Below are 16304 nucleotides of genomic sequence, written 5' to 3' on the forward strand. Positions count from 1 at the left end.
CTACAAGAATGGTCTGATGCAATTTTCCCGTATCTCCAACGGTTTGAGAGTTATTGGCAAAAAACGAAAATTTCGCAAAATCTGAAGGGGTACCCCTTGGAAAAATCTCGGAAAAATAAAATTTTTTTTTTTTTGTCAAAATATTGAAAATTTTTGAACGTTAGGCGACGAAACGTCGTGCGACTTCAGAGTCGTTGAACCGCACGAATTATCCTACGCTGGGATCGGTCGACGACAGCTGGTACGCGTGAAGACCGATATTAGAATCAATTTCCTGTTACGAAAGCGAAAAAAACTGTCTAGGGTGACGCGTAGCACGTGCCACGCGTACGACGAGTGCCGGCCGGCTCGCGAAATGCTGTATCTGACGGGCGCATAAATTTATGGGACGATAAAGCGATCGGAAACGCAGCTTTTCAACCCTGAACGCGGCGCAGGATACATTCGCGTGATATGGTGGTTATTGAGTGTATCTGTTCGAACGATTATTTCCTGTCGCATCGGGAAAGAAAATAGAGACGAGCACGATGCGTAGCGTGTCGTTTCGAATCTATCGGCGTGCGACACAATTTTTTAGGTGCACCAACGTACCCCTAACTGCTCCTTCGTTCTGAACAGGCAAACCGCGTTTTTAAAACTCGTCTCTTTTTCCTCTCCTATTTACCGACCTTCTCCGGAATTGAATTACGATAGCGGTATTTATTCGGTCCACCGGAGCGTGTCCGACGGTAATATCGGTCTTGGCATGTAAACGGAGCCGAGAGGAAAGATGCACTTAATATCTGCGCCAAGGTGAATCGGCGAGACGCGTCGGGTCCCAATTATCGAGCATTGCCCAGGTCAGGTCCAAGACGATTCGCTACCAAATTCCTCGTTCTCCGTCTAACATGTACACGTTTCAAAAGTTCTACCGAAATTGCATATAAAAACAGGATTTGACGTTCAGACTGGGACGAGGAGAAAGACGAACGCGAGTCGGGAATAATTAATGGTACCTAGACGGATCTTCCCGTTTATCAACGCTTTTCAAGATTCAAACGGCCGTCGTTAATGACTGAGATAGAAATCTGACACGAAACCCACGAAGAGGCTAAAGCGGCGTGTAAACGGCCGCGTCCGCGCTGTGGCAGGTCTCGTCTCGCGTGTTCCACCCTTCCGTTTCTCCTTCTGACGAATCGCGAGGTTTGATCGGCGGTCGCCGCAAATTCGATTTCGATATTAATTCCCATCGATTCCGTCTTCCATCAGAGAATGAACACGACACAAGGAACCTTGACCCGATGGGCATCCGCGGGTGAGCTCGCTCTTTTCGCGTTCACCCACGTGGAATGCGCGACGCGGAGAGACAACGGGAAACACCGAGTTGACTCGGGTGCGATTCTTTCGCGCTATTTTCACGCGTTCTTCTCGAGCCAAGAAAACGTTTCGCGAGCTTTCACCATCGCGTACCCGCGACTATTTTTGCTCTGCCATAGCGCGCGGCACCACCGGGGTGCCTTCTCTCGCTCGGTGTCGGTTTACCTTTGTTCCTGCACCGCTCGCCACACCGAGAGAGAACAATGGACTATTACGTAAAAAACAGTATCGAACGGTGAGTCACCGACGGGCGTAAATAAAATATCGGCTGTTCAGGTGAAACGAGTACTCCTCCTCCGGGTGTAACCGATAACGCCACGCGGACACAATGCGAAATTAACCGCCGCCTCCGACGGACACGACCGCTATTAATCCCTGGACACCTGGGAGCGGTTTATCTCCGCCGGAAGCGCAGTCGCCCCGTTTTGGTATCGCGAACGGGAAGAGAGAGAACGACGAACGACTATTCAAACGCATCTGACGTCCTACGTGCACTTTGCACGTAGAATCTTATTGGCCGAAGTTCAGAATGCGTTTTACGCGTCGTAAGAATCGGTGTTAGAAGATCGACGAATTGATGATACCTCGTCTTCCGGGGCAGCGACGCCCAGAAGCGGCACGTAGGACAGAACTCTCCTGGCACCGCGGGCGAATGCACCTGCCACGCGGTATACGCCGTTACTGACGCTTCGGCCAGCTCTGCCGATGGACTCCATCTCCGCGAGAACTCCGATCAGGCCTCCTTGAAATGGTATCGCGTGGGTAGTAGCCAACGTATAAATCCGCGGACGACCAAGAAACTTCGAGAAGAATCGTGTGCGTGATACACGAACCGATTTAAATTAGACGCAATAAACGTCCCAGTTCGAGTTATATATAGGCAAAGCATTGAAAAGCTCCCTTATCAAGCTCCGGATCATAGCCTAGCTCTATTAATACCCGCGAATCGGTACGCGAAAAGACCGCTACGCAAAAACTAACGTCGATTCATCCCCCGGTGAAATGAACCTCCCATGAAACCGACTGAAAAATTCTCGTCCGAAATATTGGAAATTCTCATGAACGCATGACAGACTTTAAGTGACTTCCGATGAATGAAAAATTTACAAGCTCGCAATCGTCAGTGGCCTTGGTCGCCCGCGAACACATCTTGTTTTTGACGGTACCTCTTCTAGTCGCACACGCACCAACACGCACTGTCACCGAGAGAAAGATCCGTACGAACCGTTCGCCGTTGGCGAACTACTCGGGCCGGGCTGCGAGTTCCCGCTGGCTTATATAGAGTCCGACAGAGAGGATCGTCCCACGTCCCGGTGAGAGAAGAGAGGAGTCTCACTGATACACACGTGGACACCCGGGGAGAGAAGAGAAACATCTAGCGCGAAGACTGAGACTTTCAAGTGACCGAAAACCCTTCCACAGTTCGTCCTAGGAACTTTCGTCCGACGAACTCTCAGGACAAATTCCGTTTCCAAGGTACGTCGGACTTGCAGGTAATTATCGTCCGACAAAAATCTGTCTGTGAACTGCTTTTATGGAAGTTCGCGGCTCGACGCGAGATACAAAGAGCCGGGAGAACAGAGACTCGATGCCGGTTGAAAATTCTAGCAAACAGTACGAGAAGAAAGTTGACCCATGCTTTACGACTCCAAGAGCTCCGTTGGCTGGAAGGAGGAGGCACGAAGGGAAGAGTCACAATGAAGTACAGAACGTGGAAAGGGGAACCCGTCGTGCACCACCTACGCGGCGGTGAAACCAGGAAGAGAGACGCGGGGATCGTGCACAGGGAGCGAAGAAAGGAAGAGGAGAACCGGATTACAGACGGTCACGCTTCGTATTAGATCGCTGAAACTTTTCCTCGCGTTGCGTTTTCATCTTTCGGGGAAAATCGCATTACTGGCGCCGACGAAAAGCTGGGGATTTCTCTGCGAATCAACGGCGAACGCGTGATGAGAAATCAGCACGCGTCCGACCGGGTCGAGGAAAAAAGAATTCACGCCGCAACACCACCGGGCATTTCTATTCTCAGACGATCGAAAGAGAAAGGCGACGGGAAAGACCGGCGTCAGAGGGACGGAAAAGGGTCTCGCGAAGTACAACGCGGCTCGAACATTTTTGACGCGGTTCCAAATTTCTAATGCTGCATGCGTGACCTTTAGGCCGCAGCCATGGAGTGAGTCAATTGGACGCTCGAATTAGCATCCGCGTTACTCGTTCTGCCACGGTTTCGTCCAGAATGGATGAAGCTCGATCTAAATCCAGAACCGATGGCTGACATTACGACCCCGAGGTCTGTGGATGATTTCAGTTTTCATTAAGTGCTTTTGTCCATCGTTCATAGTCGATGAAGAGGTGCGCGGATCCTTGCCCGTTCCACGCAAGATCGAAGATACGTTGACTCATTAGCAATCGTAAGTTCAATACGCCGAGACAAGTTCTATGACCGATCGTTGGTAGCAGCATCGACCGCGAAGCGGAATTATTCTTGGACGGAGGCGAGAAGAAAGGAGGCTGGTTACCAACCGAGAGGTCTGAACGCGATGCATCGACCGGACGTTTGCACAGATGGAGACATCCCACCTCCTGGGGAATAGGAGGAAGTCGTTACGATCGGCATATTAATTGGCGTTAATGCTCGAAAATCCCGCTAATGGAACTTTTCCACGGCCTCTTTCGAAACGAGCTAAACAAAGTTTTTCAGCCCGTCTCTCGAGAGAGATATGGCGAAACGCGGAATATTATTTATTTATTTATTTATTTATTTATTTATTCATACCGATTGTTCGTACTGGACAGCCTTCCGTTACTGGGCCTGTCCTGTGCGGAGAATCTGTTTAAATAAATAAATAAATAAATATGATGAATCACGAGCAGCTCCTGAAAAATTGCCAATCCGATACGTCGTACGATTCACGAGGAACGACGTCGTGGCTAATCGTGTACGACAGGTTTCTGCGATTTGCCGAGGGTGACGCGTAAATCTCGTTCGCGACAACACCGCGCGACAAATACGTCGATTATCGATGTACGTTATCATCGGGAAATGAATCACTGTTATTGGTTTTTATCTAGGTTTTCCGAGAACCTCATTATGATATCGAGAATCTCCGGGAACTTCCCGTTGGCTCTAACGACGCCACTCTTTAATTTATACGCGGTAGCTCGAAATTCTTTTGCCTCGCAAAATCCTCCGGGGAAGCTCCATTGTTTCACGAAACAGAAACGAAACGAAACGAAACGACGCCGCGGCGCGGTGGCTTTGCCGTCGACGACACGCTCCGAGAAGCACGCGCTCTCGTATATTCCACCCTCACTCCGGTCCGCTCTCTTCACCCTTTGAAGAGGGTCGCGAAACGCGACGCAAAGAGAGGGTGTGCTGTCCGTACAGAAAAGACGGAGAAAGAGGTCGGCCATCGATTTTATCATTCGCATACGCGGATTCGACCGCACGAAACTCGGGGAATAAACGCGAAGTGGAAGTACCCGACAACGATCATCCGGCCACAACATTTTTTCATTTACATTTCGTGTCTATTTCCTACGTCGATACGAAATTTAGTCTGGCGAAGGCGAGCCGCGGATGACCGCGAAATCGGAGCATCGAAGATCGCTGCTACTTTTGCAAGTGTCCGAAGCATCAGTTGTGCAACTCGTGAGCGACGTTTCGATGATGGAAGAAAATTCTTATTAGATCTCGCGTTTCCCGTCGAAGGGACAATTATTTTTGCGCGAGTCTAACAGACAGATGCAAAAGTAATTCGATCACGTGCGGCCGATCGAATTCTCGGTGGCGTATCAGTTTATTTCCCGTGGTAAATTGGGTTAACGAGGGCATACACCCTCTTCTTCTTTGGTCGGATCGAGCCAGGCAACGCCCTCGGGTCGGGTCGCGAGTGGATATCTATCGGAGGTCGAGTAGTTTACCGTAGTTACGGTATCATCGAGAGATTTCGCTGGGCAACCGCCCCCGTCCCGACTCAATTATGCAAGATCCTCCACGGCGACGTCTCTCGGAATCTACTCCTGACTGAGATTCCCGCGAGTCGATGCTTGTCAGCAATCGCCTCTTTTCCGATCGATCGATGACCGGCAAAGGATGCTCGAGACACTTTTCCCTGTTGCCACCTGACATTGTTTCGGCTACCCTTATCGAGCCACGGATTCCTAAAACGTGTTGCACCCTCGACCGAGCGATTTCTCGACGATTCGAAATGGCAATAAATTTTCGTACTGCCAAGGAGATGGTCAGGGTGGCGGGAAACGGAAATTCTGCAACCTTCAAGAAAATCCGTTTCACCCTGACTCTCTGTTCGTGAGATCTGCTCGTGTCCGCGATCACGCGAAGTTGTTCATATCCAGCGGTGCGCAGGAAAATCCAGAAACAAATCGATTAGACGAGTCAAATATTTACTCAGCAAACACGAACACGAATTAAACTCATTGAACAGCGCTTCGTTTCATCTGGGGATTCGATCAAACTGTCAAGTGCATACGTGCACGATTATCTAATCGTGTCGAGATAAAACTGTATGTGTGAGGAGGTGCGAACGCGTTTGTCTCGATATAGCGGACCGTAGCATTATCGGAGAAGCATTCGTCTCGCCGTGAGGATGGAACACGCAAGAATTCCATCGCGGCCGGGAAGATTTACGATCGCGAATTCACACGCGGAAGTACCCCCTTCCTTCCGCCGTTACGGAACGCGAACATGTTCAGAATATTTCGCGTATCGGACAAGAGGATTTCCTGTTACGAACAGGCCGGAATCGTTCGAGAGTCCCAGCATCCGAAAGCAACATCGACGTCTGATCGATAACGCGTGATGATCGAATTTTTACCGTAACGCAAAATGTATGTTTTTAATTGATTCATCATCGATCAATTTCGCGGGGAGGAGGGAACGACTCAAATCCGAGTCGGTAACGATTGTTGATCGAGCGATCGCGGACAAGAAATTACGAGAGCCGCGGGTCCGTTCACGGGACGTACATGGGTGGCCAGCGGAAATAAAAATGGTGCAAAGATAATGGATTGGAGAACTCGTTATCGAGCGTCTTCTCGTTGGAAAGTGTGCTGTGGCGTATCGCGGTTTCGAGGCTCGACCGACAACCGCAGACGGGAAATTCCACCTGGGAAATCACGCGATGCCGTTTGCCGCGTCCGATCTTAATTAAAGAGCAGTTGTCAACGAAATAAACCGACTACTGTCTCCGTCAGATCGACGATGAACGCTGCGTTGGCAAGGAAACGTGGTGTACAAGCTGTTCTCTTCGAAATGATTGATTCAGGTTACGGTCGAAGCTGTTCGTTCGTGGTTCCCCAAAAAAGGGAGACGACGCAGACACGGCGAGAGAGCAGACGCAGTCTCGATAAAGCATAATTAATCGTAATTGAAGTGCAGAGAAAGTTTCTTGTTCGCGCGCGAGAGCCGCACGAGTCTTTTGCCGACGAGCTCGGTGAACGCGAAAAGCCCTGATCGCCCCGTCGGTCGGCATGGCAACAGCTCCGCGCGTCCCGGCGTCGGGACGCTCGATACTAGACGACGACGACGACGACGCCCAAATCCGAAGGGGGGCGGCGGAGGGGTAGTCGGCACCGGGCTACGAGCCGGCGACTCGTGCGAATTCCACGCGAATATATCCGGATCGCGATTCACCTATACCCCCAGGGATCGATTCGCGAATTCGACGAATCCGTCGAATCGTAAAGCGTCGATTGGCGTCACGCTCGGGCTTTGAACCCGTCCGAGAACCGTGGGACCCTGGCAACAAGTCGCTGTTCCGACCACCACTTCGTTTGTCCATTATTAAAAGAAAACGAAATGCTACTATTTTTATCGGATTAATTAAGTGACGAACACTACGCATAGCGAACAATTTTTAAACGATCTGGAAATAGAAATGAAATATACGCAGCAAGACCACCGATAACAGTATCTCTCGTCTCACGATTTTTGCTCCTGAATTGTTCGAACTAAAAGAAAATTGCATAGGACCTTTCTTGTACTTGTAAACTAGAGCTTCAACTTTTGTCTGAAACATTTTTCACTAATCGGATCTCGAACGTAATCACCTCCACGCGGTGAGACCTGAGGGTTAGTAGCGCTTACAAACGCTTTCAACTTTGGAGACGCAACCGAGCGAAGATCTCCAATCTTGGAATTTTTATTTCACGATCCTTGACCAAATTACTGATTCTAAGGACGACTACTTAAGTGCAGCGTTCGAGCCGAGTTCCTGGGTTGGACTTTGGAAACGGTATCAGGCGAGGGACTGGAAAGATTTTAAGTGTGTCAGGCCGAGTGCCGGGGTTTATAAATAAAGAAATGGGAAGTCGGCGATGGAATCGTGAACCGCGTATTTTTAATACAATGGCATGACGTCAAATGATAACGAGGTTGAAAGATCTGTCTGGGGTCTTTTGACCGACACACTTCGGGTACGGACAGTGAAACGGTGCACACACGATTCGGTAGTAAACACGAACGGCGTATAATCGGTTCGGCCGTATTTAAAAAATTAATTTTCTGCCGGTTGCAACGGTGCCGCGGTTATACTTCCTTCTTTCCTACCCTTTCGCACCGTGACCCGGCTAAATTCAAGTGGAAAGCACGGGAAGGAAAATATTCTGGCTCTTTCATAAAAAATACGATAAGTTTTCCCGGCTTGGTAATTCGTTTCCTCGGCTCGATTACCGAGCCCATCCCGCCACCTGGTCCTGATATCGTTCGTTTCTCTGCCTGATCCTTTTATAATGACCAGGTAATAAAACTCGCGGCGGAACAAAATGGGAAGGGCTTAATTTTTACGACGGCGAGTCACCGAAGGCTCTTCGTTACTCGTTTAGAAACTTCGTTGACGCATCGGGCAATCGGTTAATAAAGCCGTTCGAGGTCTCCCGGACGAAGGCACGGCGCGTCTCGACGAAACTTTTTTCCTCGTGCTCGGTATCGTATCGACCCTGGCGCGCCCAGACGAGAAGAAAACTGCGCGTACCAATATTTGTGCAATGGACTCGGCCTCGAGATTACGGCCGGAACGTCGCTGTGCCCGAACTCACCCCCGCCTCGATCGACCAAGTGATTTCACTCGCGCAATATCCTGGCACATTGTTCTATAAAGCTGGTTCGAAAATATAAACGACTATGACACGACTTGACTTCGCCCAGACTCGAAACTTTTCTACGTCGTACACGATTTAAACGGGGACGTGTTAAAATATTTTAGCTCTGTCTATGGTCACTCCGTGAGACGTCCATCGATCAGGGAATCGATAGCAACGGGACGAGGAAGACAGAAGGGAAAAGAATGTTTCAGCGTCGGGTCGGGGGTTCGGGTAATGCGTTTAAGTCTAGCAGCCACCCGATGGCTGGTAGACACGTCCGAGTGGGGAACGTTCAACAGTTCTGGCTGCCCGCCAGAGGCTCGCTCCGAGGTTGATTAGTTTGTAATTGCGCATTGTTTTCCCTTTCCCTGCCAGCGAAATAAGACGTCGAAGGGAAATAGACGGGAAGGTCCACCGAGCACGAACCACGAGCCTAAATACGTGGAACCGAAATCCAATTTGACGACGCTCGATTCAACGAGATAGACTCCGAGTCTATACCACAGAATAAATAAACCGTTCTTTGATGACGACTCCGAGTAAATTCTGGAATCAGACGCTGATCGGCTCATCGATTCATGCGTCGTTTCTCACGACTCTCGTTCCCGTGGAAAGCTCGTAAGGAGATCGAGATGCTCCCGGATTTTTTCCCAAGCGTATGCTCAAACTCTCGACGCATCGATTCGCGATCGATTATTTATACGACGGTCATCGAACTTCGCTCTGCTCTTTGAGCTTCGTGCTTTTTATTCGCGTTCCACCTGTCGCGTCGCGAGTCTAGCACGAGGCAAAACGCGATTGGCACTAGTAGCTGCAATCCTCTTTCCCTCTGTCTCTGTTCCGTGCTATCCGGCCACCGCGACGAGAGACAAAGCGGGAAGAGTCGGTTGGAGAAGACGGGACGAGGCGAAAAAAGGGTGGGACGACAGACGGGAGGCTTTCATCGCGGCGAATGAAAGTGGCTTTTCGAGGGAACGCGACCGAAGGAGACAGATATTCGATTTTCATCGCGGGCGGGACACCTGCCGAATTCCCACGTCATCCGAAACGCGTCGTCGAACACGAGAGAATTTCGATTTCACGTTCGCTTCTATCTACCGCGCAAATCTCCAGCGTGTTCATCGATCTCTGACTCGAAGAAGAAACAGAGCATCGCGGATCGACGCGACGATTTTTAAATTGCAATTTGTAAAAAAATTTGGGCGTGGGTGATCAATTAAAAAAGATCGCTAAGACACCCGATACTTCCAACCGGCGATTTGCTTACGCGCAGCTCGCGATTAGGATCGCGCTTCTCCCCCCGCAGGGATTCGAGGACTCGCGAGACGCGCTCCACTCGTGGATTTCTCTTTTTTCCTCGGTTCGGAGTCACGCCGCTCGTAGCCGGATGTATCCGAACTTTCTTGCGGACCTTTTTCCCCTCCGTACGCGCAATTAACCCCGCACGGTGTCACGCTTTGCGTCGCTCGATCAACGCCCGATTTTCTGCTCGTTGATCAACGAACTTCCATGCAGACTGTGTATGAACGTTATTTTTGATCTCCGTACGACCAGTTTCATGTAAGCGCGTGATCGTGAACGATTCGAAGGTGATTCCGGTAGTTTCCGTCCTCGTCGGAGGCGACGGGGATCTCGTGTAAACGGTCGGCAGGTCGTCGCGGCGAATTTACAACGACAGAACGGATACGGCATGAAATCGGAACGGGTGAACGGTGCACGCAATTGCGCAGAAAGATATGCACGCGAGCTCGCAGCGAACGCTCGCTCGTGGGATGAATTTCATCGGGGCCATTAGGAACGAAATCGAAGCCAGTAGAAACCCACCGAGACGCCTTCCGCGCCGTATTCAAACCGGTTTTTAACCGTCCCGGCCTGATCTTTTGCCACTGTTGCCCGGAGCCGCGCGCCGTATTCTCGGCGCATACCTAGACGGAACTCCTGCACCGTGTATGTACCGTTGCACGTGCAACCAGTGTCGCCGACATATTTTAAGACAGCGAAACTCGGCCGTATCTCGTCACTCGTCACATAAATTTGTACCATCCCGACGCGTTACGACGGCACTGGGACTCCTTGCTTCAAACGGATCGCCCTCTTTCTCGTCCAATCTTACGTCGCACGAGTCCGAACGATCAATTTACGAGCCGCGTGATCGATTCGTATACCGACGAGTACGACCTTTTTTCTCGTTCTTGTGATCAGTGCGACACGCTTGCTCGCCACGATGCACAGAAGTTGGTCGCGTTCGTGACCGTGAAACGGTCGGAACAAAAGAGGCGAGTGAAAGTTCTTCTCACCCCGTTGGCCCGATGCACGCGTGCCGTGCCTCGCCGAACTCTCTTCCACCCTACCTTTAACCCCTGCGCATAGGAGTTTTTCATTTTTCCGAGGGTCGAGTCACGCGAGGCAAACTTTTTCTACCTTTCGTCACACCCGAGCGACCACCCAACGTACGCTACTACCCCGAACTAATTAATATCGCCTGTAACCCTTTCAGCGCTGAACGACTTTGACCAAGCATTTCGTAAACGCACAGTCGTAAACGCGTTTTCCTAATTTTTTCGTTTTTCTATCGAACTATCTTTCGTAAAACGGGGCTACATTTGAAAGCCTCGACGCAGGCTCATTGATTCTCTATTACGAAAAGTTTCATTGAAGTCGGAGTACGTTTGAACGCATACGAACTGCAGATTCGATCAAACGTGACAGTAGAAAAATTAAAGACGACGCGAGAGATCGTGTGTCAAAACCAATTGTACGTGCAAAGAACAGAGGAGAGAACGGGGACGTTAAGAGGACGACGGACCCTTTCTCCTACCGCAGGAGGGCCGCTCGCAATAGTTCGCGCGAGGGTGGATGGGCCGGAGACAATGTGACATTCGCGTAGGTGCGAAACCGAGAATACGAGCGGCAGACGGGAAGACTCTCGAGCGAGAGTCCTTCTGGCCGCACTCGGCAGACCCTCCCTAGCCCGAGGCCCGGTGATCCGGCGACGGAAAACCACTCCTCGACACGCTTCAAGCTTCCCCGGTCATCGAGGGGATTTTCGACCCGATCTAGCATCTTCGACACCTTGAAAGAGATCATTGTTTCTATGATCATTCGTTGCACTTCGGCAACGACGTATCAAATACGTCCGACTCGATTTCGACCGAATAAAATTGGAATGGTTACGAGGAAAGAGGATGAATTTCTCAGAAGCGTGAAACCTTTCCAATTGCACAAAGGAGCAGCAGTATAATAGAAACCCTCTGATCCAACGTATCCTCCCACACGCGGATCTCCACCGTTACAAACTTGTTTACGATCACATAAAACGTTCACTGAACAGCGAGCCGTAGAATCGGTTACAGCTATGATAGCGAAAAGCCGATTACGAGAATTTATACGAAACGAGTCACATCTTCCATAAATAAGCGAGTTCGCGTAATTTTTAGCATGGTGTTGCGATACCGCAATAGGAGATTTCAATTTCAGATGGAATAAAGGGAATGATCGGGTTGAGACGTTGTATTACCACAAACGCTGTTTGAACCTCGACGGTCTGATACAATCGAGGCTTATCCCTGACAGAGGAAAGAGTGCGTACTCGCGGATGTGAACGAACCGTCTCTCTTTACACGACAAAATAACGCGGAGTAGGTAAGCGTATCCGGGAAGTTTGGGCCATTGAACCGCGTCACCAGTCGTCCAACGAGCGACGACGAGCGTTCATCAGTTGCGCTGACGACGCGAGAAACAAATTCGAAGAATATGCCGCTGAGCGAAACTCTGCCATGCCATCGTGCGTAGTCGTTCGCGTCTGTAAAAAAAAATTCGCAAATCCGAGGAACGTAGCCCTGTCACTCGTTGCCAGCTTCGAATCTGACGACAGTTTTAAGACGACGCGAGAGACAGATTTGAATTTGCGTTCGTGAAAGAGAGCCGTCGCCGCGTATAGTTCGACGTCTGAATGGAATCCGAAGAAACTGTTAGATGAGAATCGAGGTAACGCCGGAGCGGAGAAGAAGAAGCAGCTCTGGATGGAACATGGGGTAACGAGCCGGGGAGCAATAAGTCATTCTCCGTGGTACGCCGTGTCACGACGCGTGGCACAATGACATCTTGCTGTTACGAGCCGCGCTACGCACCACCGCTCGTAGTTCCTTAATGACCCGGAATGCTGACTCCTCTGTGCTCGAACGGAGTGAAAGTCGCGGTTGAACGCGACGGCCCTCGCGATATCCGAAGCTTGCTCCGGTCTCGCGGGGAACCGCGATTTCCTCGCTCGTGTATATCTCGGACACGTGTCATTGAACGTTCGACGAAGTCGATGCGAGCATCGATCATCCTCGATAGAAACGGAACGTCCGTCAACGGGCCTATTTATGACGCTATCTCGAACGCGATTCGTCTGCGCTTGTCGGTCGACGACGCTCGACTCTGTAAGATCGTTTATCCTACGCGAAACGAATTATTTTTCCATGATGAGGAGGAAAGGAGACGAGGATTACGCGTATACACGAGGTAGGACGAACGGAATACAAACCCGAACGGTCGGCGAGGAGACTCCGAAGCCAAGCCGGTTTCCATGGCAGCCTATCACGAAACTCGCGACGAACGAGAAGGATGAGTCACGGGCCGCTCGCCCTTCCACGGAGGTTGTCGAAGAGAAAAGAGGAGAGAGGAACAGGGAACGAGGGAGGAGATGAAGAAGGTGGCAAAGAAACGGGGAGATTAGCCCTGACGATCTCGAGGCTACGGTTCGCCTACGCGCGGCTAGCTGAACGACCGAGCAACGGATGACCGAGGAAAAGGAGACACGCCACTTATTATACGCGCTTGCCCGCGGGCTTATCGTGAAATTTCGTTCCGATCCTGGCGAGACGTGGGAAACCGTCGATTCGCAGACTCCGCCAGACGAAGCGTCATTTCCGTTCGTCCGACGTAGCGTTTAACGGCATTAAGACCGTTACGATTGCTATAAATACGTGGCGGATAGAAAAATCGCTACGCTGGATATTATAATTGACTTTGTTCACGTTCGACTATCGGCTCTATATCAATTTTTGTAGAATAAATCTCAGATAATCACGAAAGGCGCGAGATTTATAGGACGTCTCGAGGCCAATTAAACACCGACGGTGCTTCGATCCGTGACGGTTATCGCGTGGTCGTTGCCGATTATACCGGTGTACGCAGATTGCCTGAAATCGAAGGGAGCACAAATCACGCTCGAGCGAGCAGTGCCCTGCTAGTTTCACCGTCACTGCCCGGCAGGCCGGTACCCATTATTTCTTTAACACTGCACCGAGGATCGATCGATTACGTCCGATCGGCAAGGATTCAAGTCTGATCAATTGACGAACGGAAACGAGTCTTGGCATTTTTGTTTTACGATGCCTGTCCGAACGACCGGGTCCTAAGGGTGACTACTCGAAATCAGCGTTCTGAGTTCACGAGAGAAGAGCGTATAAGGTAAAGTTCTGTACTCACCTCTGCGAGTGGTTCCTCCTTAGTGACGTCTCCATTCTTGGGTGCTTCTTCGCGGGCAGGCTTGTTCTTGTCCTTCTTGCTGAAGCTGATCGACCTGAAGGACCACTTTTTCTTCATCTATGAACGAGGAAACGGCATCGATAATGATCGAAGAACTCATTGCTCGCAATCTTATTTCTCTAACGCTACGCCGATCCGCGCACGTGTATCGTCGACGAGTCAACCGTTTCTTACACGCGAACTCTGACAAACGGCGGACGGAAGAAAAACGGTAATATCCCACTTTACGACCGCGATCAGCCGACGTAACCGCAGGATGCAAACACGGTTCGATGTTAACGCTGAATCTACGAGCGCTCGACGAGCCTTGGGAAAAGTTCTTCCACGGATTTCCCTTCCGACGGAACGCAAGTAGAATCGATCGTTTTCGGTACGCGATGATCAAGATCGTTCGCCGGGTCTCACCTTCTCCTTCTTTTTGGTTTCCTTGCTGTCTGGAGAGGTGGCAGTGTTCGGACTAGCTGGAGTGGTGGCTTCTGTCGGTGTCGTGACCTCTGCCGTTTCCGCGGGAGATTCTCCGGGCGATTCTTGCTTAGTTTCCTCGGCCTTTACCTCTTCCTGTCGAAATACAACGAAATCAAGAATGAAAACATAGATCGAACAGACGTTTCTCATGTACTTCGCGTCACGTTCGTGCAACGAGAAATCGTGCCTGGCCGAACGAATTAGAGGAACAAGTTCCCAAAGAATCGAAAGTGAGCGGACGTGTGGGCAGGCCTGTTTTCGTATCGACCGTCATGGAAAAATCGCGTTCAGCTGCCAGCGTTATCGATGCCTGTGTCGCAAGCAGTGTCGGGAGCACGTGGAGGCAGGTGCATCGGCGTTACGAAATCTCGTAAAAGATTCAGGGAATCGAGCGGGCTCGTTCGCTACCATCGACGCGCTCGCTACGTACTCCGTTCGCGCGCCGTAAATTCGAGGTGTATCAACGTCTCCCGGGATACGGCCACGCGTCTTTATAGACCGAAGCGATGGTACGGTCGGTCGTAACGCCTCGTACGAATCGCTTTTATCGTTCATACGTCCAAGCATACTCGTTTCTCGTGTACATAATAATAAAGAAAAGAGAGAAAGAGAGATTCGTGCGGCGATAAACGGGGAACTGGAGCGTGTCTCAATAAACGAACGGAGAAGTTCGCAGGTACGACGAGTCTCGTTGGAGAGGTGGAACTAGAATACCGATAAAAATAATCGGACGCTCTGGAATTTCGTCGTACGCCGCGGTCACGCGAACCGCTCGCCGTTGTTTGCGTCATGCCGGATGAATTTTCCGCGAGCACGTTCCGTCGGAATGGTTCGTGATAAAAGGAAACGAAGAAGAGAATCGCGGACGGGAAAAACGGAGCGGGTGTACGTACGTTCTCGCAACGGTCGCCGGACTCGTCGGAACGGGACAGCTGCGGCTCGGCTCGGACGGCGTGCGGGACGAAACCGCGAAAATCTCGGATTACAGCGAACGAGCAGCGGTTCTCCGATGGAGAGACCAAACGCGAGTTTCGTGCATCGACGATGAGAAAACAAATGATATGAGACAGTGAAGAATTTCTGCCATCGTTCGCAGCAGCGATAAAAGGAATGTAGTACGACGGTTCGTGCGTTCATTTATTTAATCATGCGACGCTCCCAACGAGTAAACAACGATTCATACTGAATTATTCTATTTTACGAATCATTATTTCCGACGTTCCTGGTTTAATGCGATACGGAGAACCGAGCATTGTTTGCCGGGCACGTCGAAGGCTCTTCATCGCCTTCGATCGCGCAAACAGAGAACGCTTTATTATCGATGCAAATCCTCTGGAACAATTCCACTTGCCCGTTTACACGTTCCTTGTATACATCGTCAGCCGATCCAACCGTGTTCCGCTGGTCGATCCATTATCCGACCGACCGAGTTTTCGACGCATTGGCGACTTCTCGAGACCTGTCGGTATCAAGTCTGTAAAACGATCAACTAGATTCGTAGTCGACGCCCATGGTACAACGTTGATTCATCTGGATACCTGAGAATCTTCCATCGTACAAGGATTATATTATGCAAATGTCCGGTTGTTTTCGTTCTTGGCAGACGAGAGACGAAGGTGCGTCCCGCGGTATCGTTGATACCGAGGAGAGAAAGGGAACGAGAAAGGCTACGTAGGAGCGAAGTGAAGAGAAGCGATGGCTGTGGCGTAGGCGTGCAATCGGAGTACAATGGCATTACACACACCAGCAGTGTGTCATATTATATATCAATTAATTATGCTCGTTTGTTGCGTTCACGATTAAACCAAGGACCTCCAACAATTTTAATATTACGTTTCACCGAA

At 50.5% G+C, this 16304-nt stretch overlaps 1 protein-coding gene across 4 annotated transcripts in view; it reads right to left on the reverse strand.

The window, feature by feature from the left end:
- Nucleotides 1-16304, reverse strand: part of LOC108631962 (calphotin) — a 57157-nt gene that overhangs the window by 8810 nt on the left and 32043 nt on the right. For all 4 annotated transcript variants that reach the window (XM_018036227.2, XM_026819247.1, XM_018036225.2 and 1 more), the window contains exons 3-4: nt 14401-14553; nt 13936-14052 (exon numbers count right to left, since the gene is read on the reverse strand). In XM_018036227.2, coding sequence (XP_017891716.1) covers nt 13936-14052; nt 14401-14553 — 270 coding nt within the window. The remainder of the gene's footprint in view (nt 1-13935; nt 14053-14400; nt 14554-16304) is intronic.

The sequence above is a fragment of the Ceratina calcarata genome, unplaced genomic scaffold, assembly GCF_001652005.2.
Source record: "Ceratina calcarata isolate Rehan_Ccalc_2016 unplaced genomic scaffold, ASM165200v1 scaffold98.2, whole genome shotgun sequence".
NCBI lineage: Eukaryota > Metazoa > Arthropoda > Insecta > Hymenoptera > Apidae > Ceratina > Ceratina calcarata.